Source organism: Cynara cardunculus, assembly GCF_001531365.2.
Source record: "Cynara cardunculus var. scolymus isolate 2C chromosome LG 15, CcrdV1, whole genome shotgun sequence".
NCBI classification, from domain to species: Eukaryota; Viridiplantae; Streptophyta; class Magnoliopsida; order Asterales; family Asteraceae; genus Cynara; species Cynara cardunculus.
In genome coordinates this window covers 15,233,121-15,243,238 of record NC_037542.1, presented here as the reverse complement: position 1 = coordinate 15,243,238, position 10,118 = coordinate 15,233,121, and the positions used below count along the sequence as shown (strand labels likewise).

Genomic DNA, 10,118 nt, shown 5'->3' with positions numbered 1-10,118 from the left:
ATATTTTATAATTTTTTTTAGTTTAAAAAATCACTGACAAAATATATTTCCGGATTTTTTTCACTATTTTACCACTTTATCGTTCAAAATATGAATGTTCATTGGGTTTTTTTCCGGATATTTTTCCACTATTTTACCACTTTAACTAGTTGTACAAGTCATAAGAATGTATCYAACATGTTTTATWAAAGTTCAAGAAGTTATTTAACATGTTTTGGATTGTTCAAGGATTTATTTGTTCCAAAAATTGGCCAAGGACTTATTTAACATTTTTTGGAATGTCCAAGGACTTATTTAACATATTTTGGAATGTTCAAGGACTTATTTGTTCCAAAAAATTGTCCAATGACTTATTTAACATGTTTTGGAATGTCCAATGACTTATTTAACATGTTTTGGAATGTCCAAGGACTTATTTGTTCCAAAAAAAAGTTCAAGGACTTAATCATTCCAAACAAGAAAGTTCATTGGTTTTTATTATACTTTTCCCTATATTTTAAGGGGTGGGTTAGTGACGAAATTTTTATTCATAGTATATTATTATTTATTTTTTACAATTTTAATATATGATTTGACTTGATTTTGATTTAAATAGAGGTGTATATGGTAGTACTATAACAAAATTGGGCTTATAGGACATCAACAAATTGTAAATGTCTTGATAGATTGCTTTACAAGACAATTTATAGGAACAAAAATAAAGCATCATGTCGTTGTAATAAGTTTGCATGACGTTTTTAGACGGTTTAACATGTTTTTTAAGACACTTTTAATACAAAGTGTCACACTAGCAATTTTATAGGACACTACTTAATAGTGTCATGTAAAAACAAGTGTCCTATAAAAAATGGGTTTATAAGACGCATCCTATAAAATTGCTTATATGACGATTTGTATTAAAAGTATTCTAAAAACTTGTTAAAACATCAAAAAACGTCAATATAAATATATTACAACGTCTTTAGACACTTTATTTGCGAGCATCAGCACCCCCCCCCCCGGCCCCCGCCCGTGCGCGTGTCCAACTGTAATTACGTGTCCACGTGTCATTTTTTGGTCCTATAAATAGTCTTACAAAAGTCTATTAAGAGTTTAAAAAGTTAAAGACATTCTAGAAACTCAAATTTATTGTACTAGGATGCCCATATTTTAATAAATCTCTGACTTTGTACCCATATTTTAATAAATCTTGACTTTGTACCCATATTTCAATAAATCTCGACTTTGTACCCATATTTTAATAAATCTTGACTTTGTACCAAGTTTTCGACTTTTAAATAGGTAAGAATAAGGGAGCATTTGATTCGTAGAATGAAATTCAATGGAATTGGAATTCATCAAATGAATTTGACTTTGAGGAATGTAATGTAATTTGATGGAATTTGACCATGTCTTTTGATTGCGTTTGGTTGGATGAAATTGAAATGAAATTCTTAACCGAATTGGAATTTTTTTTGTTTCGTTTACGGAATTTAACAAGAAAATTACAGGCAAAAAAAACTGAAACCGAAACTTTCGGGTTGGGTTCGGGGACGGGGCGGGGATCAGGGACAAATTCGGGGATTTTAAAGGGGACGGGGGCGGGGACGATGATCGTCGGCCCGACTCGGCTTGATATGTGTATGTATATTAATTTTAATTTATATACATATATATAATATATTAAATTCGGGGATTTTTAGATCTGTTTCGGGTTTCGGTTTCGGGTACGGTTACAACCAACGGTGAAAGGGAAAAAGAGAATTTTTACCTTCACGACTTCCGCAACGGGGATCGGGGAAACTGCGGAACCCGATAAGATCCCCGACGGGGATCAGGGCGGTCATGGGAACGGTTTTAGTTATCGGTTTCTGGGACGAGGATACCAATAACCGGTTCGAATCTGGCCCGTTGTCATTCTTAGTTTTAAACGAGATCGAGCAAAGAAGATCGAGCATAGCAGAACAGAGCAAATCAAGATACAGCGTCGATGAATGGATGAGGGCTAAGGAATTTGTCGGATTGGAATTTGAAATCCGTGGTATATGCGGTGGAATTGTGAAATCAATGAATTAAAGAATTGGATGGAATTGGTTGGAATTGGAATGATTTTCACATCTATTATGTGAACCAAACATGGAATTTGGAATTTGGTCAAAGATTTGGACATTCCAATTCCATCAAATTCCATGAACCAAACACCCCCTAAGTTTACTCGCAATCCCTTCCAACTCAATCCCAATTAAAATATTATTCTCTCATCTACCTACAAAAATCTTCAACTCCAACCCAATCTCACTTTTTTTTTCATTTTATCGCGATCCAGTCCAATCTAAAATATAATTTTATAAAAACTATATATTTTATTTTTTATCATATATAATTATTATTTTTTTAATTTTAAATATAAAAAATAAATTAAACGGATTACTATATATATTTTAAAACGTAATTATAACTATAAAAAACTTATTTTACAATTGAAATTAACTAAGACAAGTCACAAAAGTAAGTATGAAAATATATAATAGTGTGCTCTATCTATATAGAATTGAAAACTACGAATTTTGGTATATTTTTTAATTTTTAATTTTTTTATGTTAAAGTCACTTTCTAATTAGATAAGTTTTATTTTTAAAAAAAATTAAACCAACCAATAAGAAAATGCCACATGTCAATTTCATTTAGTAGAACGGTGTTCAATCTCGGATTGTCGAGTGAGATGGATCGTTAGAGATTGGTTACCTATTTCTATTTTTTTTAAATTCGTTTTGTCCATTGACAATATAATTGCTTGGATTGTGACTATTGATGGTCTAAGCTACAAAAAAAGTAAAAGTTAGTACTTATTATTAAGAGGAAAGGAATAGGAAAAAAAAACGTGTTTCACGTTTTTGAATTGGAAAGAAATGAAACCAAATATTTCATTTTAGACAAATATCATATATATTTGTTTTGATGGTGTCAAATTATTATATAGCTTTGTAGTTTTACTATTCAAGGATGCCTATTTCTTTTATTCTCTTTATTTCCACATTTTGAAGGAAAGTTTTGGATGAATACGTATCATTTATGTGACGTTTGTTTTTTAAGAGGTGTTAAAATCTGAAGTTTTATTTCAATTTTGATTTATAAGAGGTGGTGTGGACTTCTAAAATCTGAATCGGTAAGACTGTTTGTTTTTGTAAACTGATAAACGTCTGAATTTGTTTAAATTGTCTATTTTACCTATTAAAAAATTATGTTGTTGAATTTATAAATAAAACTTATACAATTTCACATATTTATTCATCATCATTACGAAATTTAAATCTAAGTTATATTTAAACGAAAATATGTCATTAACGTATTTAACACATTTAAATCTTATTAAAATACATCAATTAAGATACATGAGGATTGATTTAGAAAGGATTGATTAAGAGAAATCTATATATATATATATATATATATATATATATATATATATATTAAAGGAAAAACCAAGAGCATTGATGTGACATCATAAGAATTGAGTATTGAGGTGTTGGTGAATTGTGGTTAAGTTTGAGATATCCCACATTAGTGAAGAGTTGAAAATTTTAAACAAAATGAAGTGTATAAGAAAGGTGGATTGGATGTCTTTGTGTCAAATATGAGTTTTGCCTCATAGGGTTCTTTCTTTAGATGATTTTTTTGAAATCTATAACCATAGTTGGAAACCAATCAAACCAAATGGTAGAAATTATAGTGCAAAATTAATTATATTATATTATTATATCTTATATATATATATATATATATATATATAAAACCATGGTTGGAAACCAATCAAACCAAATGATGTATTATCGTTGAGTTTTAGTTGTCCCACATTGATGAAAAGTTAAAAATTTTGAACAAATTAAAGTGTATAAGAAAGGTGGATGACTATCTTTGAAATCTATATCATGTTTGYAAATATAAAACCAACTAAATGKYAAAAATTATAGTGCAAATATAAAARTGAAACCAATGATGATAATTTGACAACATGAGGTAGTTATTTATCTGTCGTCWTGATGTTAATACTATCACGATTTGACACACCCCTTTAATTACAATTCAAATATTATAAAATGTTACGATAAAGTGTAATATTTTTGTTAGTTTAATATCTGATATGTGGGTCATSGACCCCACTTGATATTAATTTTATTTTTTATGAGGGAAAATCCATTATCTTAGCTTGATGATGTGGTTCTTCATGCATCGTATTGGACTTCCACTATTGTTGCTACAACTTACGCACTTCTCTAATTTTCACTGGAAATATTATTGAACGTTTCTTCTTCGTAACTTCAAAAATGAGATTTCAATTAAATTTGTTATAAAATTAAAATCGTGATTTTGTCACCTTAGATAAGATTTCAATTAAAACAGTGATTTCTAATTAGATAAACTACTAACATTAGTCAAACATTTGTAGAGTACTTTGCAACACGATTCTCAAACATAGTTAGATAACTTAAATTAGCATATGGTTCTAAGATTTTTGTCAAATCCTCTTAAAAACTTTTAATGTACTCACATTTGTCTAAAAAATTTTAGAATAGTACTTCAAATTTAGTCTATAACATTCCTTTTGAAGATGATATTATCACTACCGCGCAACTCGCGGTTAGAAAACTAGCGATTGATTAAGGTTAATCGATTAAAAAATGTCGTTGTTGAAGGTTTGAATAACAATAAGAGGCAAATAAGATATTGGTTTACCTCTTACCAGATAAGAGAACAACAAAACATAAATGTCTCTAAAAAATTGAAAAAAACATACAATCTAAATGGTCTTACCTCTTAACGAATTAGACATAAGAGACTAATAAGAACCTTTTTTTTTATAAAAAAAAAAAACAAGGCCTTACTTTTCTTTTATTCCACTCATAGCCTCCTAAAATGGTTCCAAATACGAGCTTTTTTTGTTTTCATCTATTTTTCATCAGGTTCTTTTTCTTTTCTTCGTAAACGAGTTTCAAGAACATAATGTTAAATACAACGCTAAGGGGCTATTTGTTTATCTCTTAATAGTTTCATTAATATGCAACCTTTGAATCTAATAGGTAAATCTTGTTTGACAAAAAAAAAGTCTGTCTTTTAATGGTTTTTAAACCCTTTAAATGACTTTGTAGTTTGTATCTTATGTTCTTAATTCAATAATTCTATTTATTTCATAATAGATTTTAAATATTCAACTGCTTATATATATATATATATATATATATATATATACACATATATATAAGTGTAAGAAATATCGTGTGAGATAAGAGTTAAGATGGGAAGCGTAAAAAGGATCTGTATCCTTGATCACATTTAATTAAATTCATCTATCAATCGCGTTTGATACGGGGATTGATCATCTCATTCTAATGTGTATCCAAGAGTGATGATCCCTTCTTGCGTTTCTCAACTTTAACTCTCTTTCTCACCAAAATTCAACCATACACACACACACACACACGACATGGACGGGCCTATGTATGTGGTATAGGTGGCACGTGCCACCGTATTATTTCTCCACCGAAGGGTAAACAAATTAGGTTTCGCGAACGGTGCAACCGTATTAATTTGTTATGTGCCACCGTATGTATTTTGAAACTACAATGAAAACAAGTTTTATTTGGTATAGTTGGTTTGCAAGGCTTTTATTCCACCTCACACCCAAGTCCGAATTATGTTAGTGTCATTTTCTTAGTCAAACGGTGCCACCGTTTGAAAAAAAGTCCGTATATTTGTTTCTTATAGTCAAAACGGTGTCACCGCTTGAAAAAAAAATTCCTATATTTTTTTTCTTATGGTCAAATGGTGCCACCGTTAAAAAAAATTATGAGTCCGTCCCTGACATACGAAAAATCGTGTGAAAATAAGAGTTAATTTGATAAGCATAAGAAGATATCTGGACCATTGATTACTTTTAATCTCACTCTCATCCCATAAATTTCGCTTATTACGGTCATTGGTCTGATGCATCTTGGTGCACCGTATTAGGGTAGGGTTGATTTTCAGTTATAACTAATCCAAGAGGGGATATATCTTCTTACCCTTCTCTTATAGTCACGAAATCAAACAATCTGCTTGTTTCTTGGTACGAGGCCCAGGAGAATAAATGCAGGTTCACAGTTCAATATCAAACACAATTGCACAGGAGGTGTTAAAAGACTTCAAAATGAACAATATAACTTGATGGACAAGTAAGTATGAGTACCATGCTAACTCTTAACATCTTAAATTCAAATCCTTCAAGTTTTGGAAGGAAACTTATTAACTATTTTCCTTCTGTTTCCTTTCCTTTTTCTGCTAAAAAGGTTTTGAAGACACATTTTTTTTACTTTCCCCCCTTTCCTTCCTTTTCCTTTTATTTCCTCCTCCTCCATTAGAATTAAAGGTTTCGAGAACACAACGTTATCATCAATGAAATCAAATCAAATCATTGGGAGCCTTGGTGTAATTTTTTTCTAGCAATGGCAATAGACCAGAGGAATGATTTATTTAATTACTCTTCTTTAAAATTTAATTACTTCTTTTTTTGGGAAAAAATTAATTACTTCTTAAAATATTAAATCGTGATAACCATAAAAACTTCTATTTTAATGTTTTGTTTCACAACGTGAATGCTTCATATGTATGCAGTTCACAATGTGAAACTTTTTTACATCTAACTTTTGTTTCATAAACACACTAAAAAAAATTCACATTGTGAAACAAGTACATGTGAAAAAACACATTATGAAACAAGTACATATTAATAGATATTCTAAATCCAGGTTTTGGATAGAAAAAAATTATATGAAATAGCACATTGATTAGTTCTCAAAGTTATCACAATTTCATGAGTTCTTAAAAGAAGTTCCCTGTGTGTGTATATATATTCACATACAAAATCATACAGGTTCAAAAGTCATCGGCTTCCAATTTTTTGACGTTAATGTAAAATCACATGTGATTTTATACATTAACGACATTTTTCTTGTTTTCTTAAATAGTTAGCGTTCTCATTTGAACCTCCCTCCCTCCCACCCCTTCTCACTATATATATATATATATATATATATAATATCCTACATAAAACTAAATAACCAACACTTATCCTCATCCAATTGCAATGCTTCATATGATGAGGAACCAACCAGTTGCTTTACAGCCTGATAAAATGAAATATTACATCTCGCAAGTATATAAGAGGGGAACACCTTATGATCATCATCTACCATTCATGCAACTTTTTCCTTATTTCATTTAGTGTTCCTTTCTTTCTTTCTTCCTAGGATAGAACTTGCTTGTTTCATCAACCAAATACCATGGCTCAGGTTACAGAATACAACACTAATGACTCAGAGATGTGGTCGGAGTAGGATGTATGCAAACCTATCTTCTACTCTAATGGGTAGAATGACTCAGCCCACCCATGCTACAGGTTGGTACCCAAAGGATAATTAGATCATGATTACTGGCTAGTTCCAAGAAAAGAAACCCATGTATATTTTTCAGAAAAGAAAAAGATATGTTACAAGGTGAGATTCATGGATTGAACAGCCTATACATCATTTCCTAAGACAATGTAACTTGATGGACAAAGTATGAGTACCATGGTAACAATAAGGGTAAGTTTTAAGACTACATATAGTATGTTGCTAGTTCTTGCAAAAAGAATTACCATATTGCCAAATGAGAATGGAACTAAAGTGTGTTAAACCGTTCATTTTCCTTTTTTAATCAGTAGAGGCAAGCCAAGAGATTCGGAAGACAAATCATATTCAATCATAGCTCCATTGGCTCCTAAAGCTTGATTCATACACCATTCGTACTGAATATCTCCTGTATTCATGTATATTAACAGAGATCCTCTTATAGATCTTTGCCAATATTCATAATTTCTTAGAACTTCCTTATGATTTATGCTTATAAATTAAGTTGATCATTTGAGTTACACGGATTGTTATATATGAGTAGTGATTTTAAGTGAATTCTACTGATTATTGGTTCAAAATATTTGATGGATACAATCTGAATAATAAATAACCAACAGTAACGGCCAACAAGTAGAGTCGATCCAACTAAATCATCCACTGGTTTCGAATGGATTGGTTGTCCAAAGCTAATCGACTTGGATCAGTTGTCAAGATTCAACATCCAATGGATGATTGGATTGGAACATTTCCACCCAAATCCATTGGATGTGAACCGCTCAACACCCCTCCTTAGTTTGCATAAAGATTATGTCTTCAATTGACATTATATTTCACTTCAGTCAAGTTAAACTTCAAATAAACACATTATTCATATTAAACAACATGAAAACAGGAACAGAATGCAGTAACTAACAAACCCCTTACCTCCTCGAATATCTATCATTCTGAATCAATGATCCACGTCGGCCCTTGTGTAGCAGCAACGCTCGTTCCCTTTCCTTTTCTTTTCCCTCTCTCTTCAACCTCTCTTCCCTAAGTTCTTCCACGCTCTTCTTTCTACTGCTCTTAGTTACTGTCACCGAATCACAGTCATCGACTCCTTTATCATCACCATTTGGGCGTTTTTCCATGTACCAAGGTAACTTTACGCCTTTTCCAGCCACTCCGTACCCTAACCGATACTTTTCATCCTCTGGTAAAACCACCTTCGGCATCTCGGCCTCTTTCTTGATCCTTTTATACCCCTTCCTTTGTTCATCCCCTGGTTCACTTTTATTCTTATCCACAATCTCAACTGGATCAAAAATTCTAATTCCTTCAAACAAATTAATGTGTCTCGATTTTGGCTCCACTTCCGGTTGGGGTTCGGGTACGGGTGCGGGTGGTGACTCGACTGCAACAGCGGTGGATTGGCGTGAGGAGGAAGCTGAAGCTGAGGCCGAAGCCGAAGCCAAACCGCGGGCTTGGCGTAGTTGTTCGAGACGGAACTCGGTGTCGCGCTTGCGAGATTGTTCGCGTTTAAGTTGTTCTTCTTTGGCTGCGGCTTCTTCATCTTTGCGGACTTTTTCCCGATTGTCAAAATTGTAAACGTTCCAGCGCTTCTGAGGGAGAATATTTAGACCTCCGTGGCCTCCCATGGCGGGATTGCAATATGTATGATAAGACGATGATGATCTTGAATTCTTGATTCGTTAGGCTAGGGTTTCCAACTGCAAAAAGGAAATTGCCAATTGCCAATTGCCAATTGCTCCAAGTAAACAAATACCGCCTTTCTTTCGATAACTATATTTTAATGAAATATAATTATCTTTCTACAACAATAAATACAAATGCTAAACTCGATATTAATTTGGATTGAAAATTTGTTAACCACCACACATTGCATCTTACAAATTATTACAAACTAATGAATAACCGATGTTTATTTATCTACAAGTTGTGTACCCGCGTAATACGACGGGAGCCATAAATTTTAACGATTTTGAAGTTCCACTGTTTTTATAAGATAAGATTTAATGAGGATATATGTTACACTTGGTCCTTACATATTAATACAATTTGAATAAATAAGAGTTATGGTTCCAATTACAGACTATCGATGAAAAAAAATTGTATGACAATTTAAAATCCAATATATTTGAAATCCAACATATTTAAACAACTCCACAAATGTGTTCGATTTACACCAAGAGCAAAGAATCAAGAAACTTGAGTTTTAAGATAAACACTCAAAACAAATAAAGAAAACTACAAATTTGACAAATCATAAGCCATGAAAAGACCAAAAAATATGAGTTTTAGAATGAAATTTCAACTGTTTACCCTCTTTCTTGTCCAGAAACTCAGATTAAGATTGAATTAATATATATAGGGAAGGGTTCAAACGAGAACCCCTGTGATTTACGAGAATGCGAGAACAACCCAATAACCATATATTGTGATAAAAAATAAAATTAAAAGATTTTTAAAACTAAAATTGAAATTTAAAAAGATTCAGAAAATATTAAAATTAAAAGGGTAATAATGGAAATAATATCATAAAATCTTTTAATACGATTACACGATCATGATTATCATTATCTAATAAACGGTTAATCATRTGATATGGGTGTGATAATCATGTGATTATCACACAATTATCACATTATCGCTTATATCAACACGATTTGGTGTGATTTGGGTGTGATATGGGTATGATAATCATGTGATTAT

At 31.6% G+C, this 10,118-nt stretch overlaps 2 protein-coding genes and 1 non-coding gene across 3 annotated transcripts in view; 1 reads left to right on the top strand and 2 right to left on the bottom strand.

The window, feature by feature from the left end:
• LOC112528199 ((E)-beta-farnesene synthase-like) overlaps window positions 1–5,463 on the bottom strand; it is a 9,434-nt gene extending 3,971 nt beyond the window's left edge. The window contains exon 1 of the mRNA XM_025139166.1: window positions 5,457–5,463. Coding sequence (XP_024994934.1) covers window positions 5,457–5,463 — 7 coding nt within the window. The remainder of the gene's footprint in view (window positions 1–5,456) is intronic.
• On the top strand, window positions 4,067–4,254 carry LOC112528828. Its single transcript, XR_003070849.1, has one exon. It is a non-coding gene; the product is annotated as a U2 spliceosomal RNA (small nuclear RNA).
• A 2,736-nt stretch (window positions 5,464–8,199) lies between the features above and the next one.
• Window positions 8,200–9,122, bottom strand: LOC112528177 (leukocyte receptor cluster member 1 homolog). The gene has a single exon (XM_025139138.1). The coding sequence runs from the start codon at window positions 9,041–9,043 to the stop codon at window positions 8,327–8,329; it is 717 nt and encodes a 238-aa protein (XP_024994906.1). The 5' UTR covers window positions 9,044–9,122; the 3' UTR covers window positions 8,200–8,326.
• Window positions 9,123–10,118: the final 996 nt, after the last annotated feature.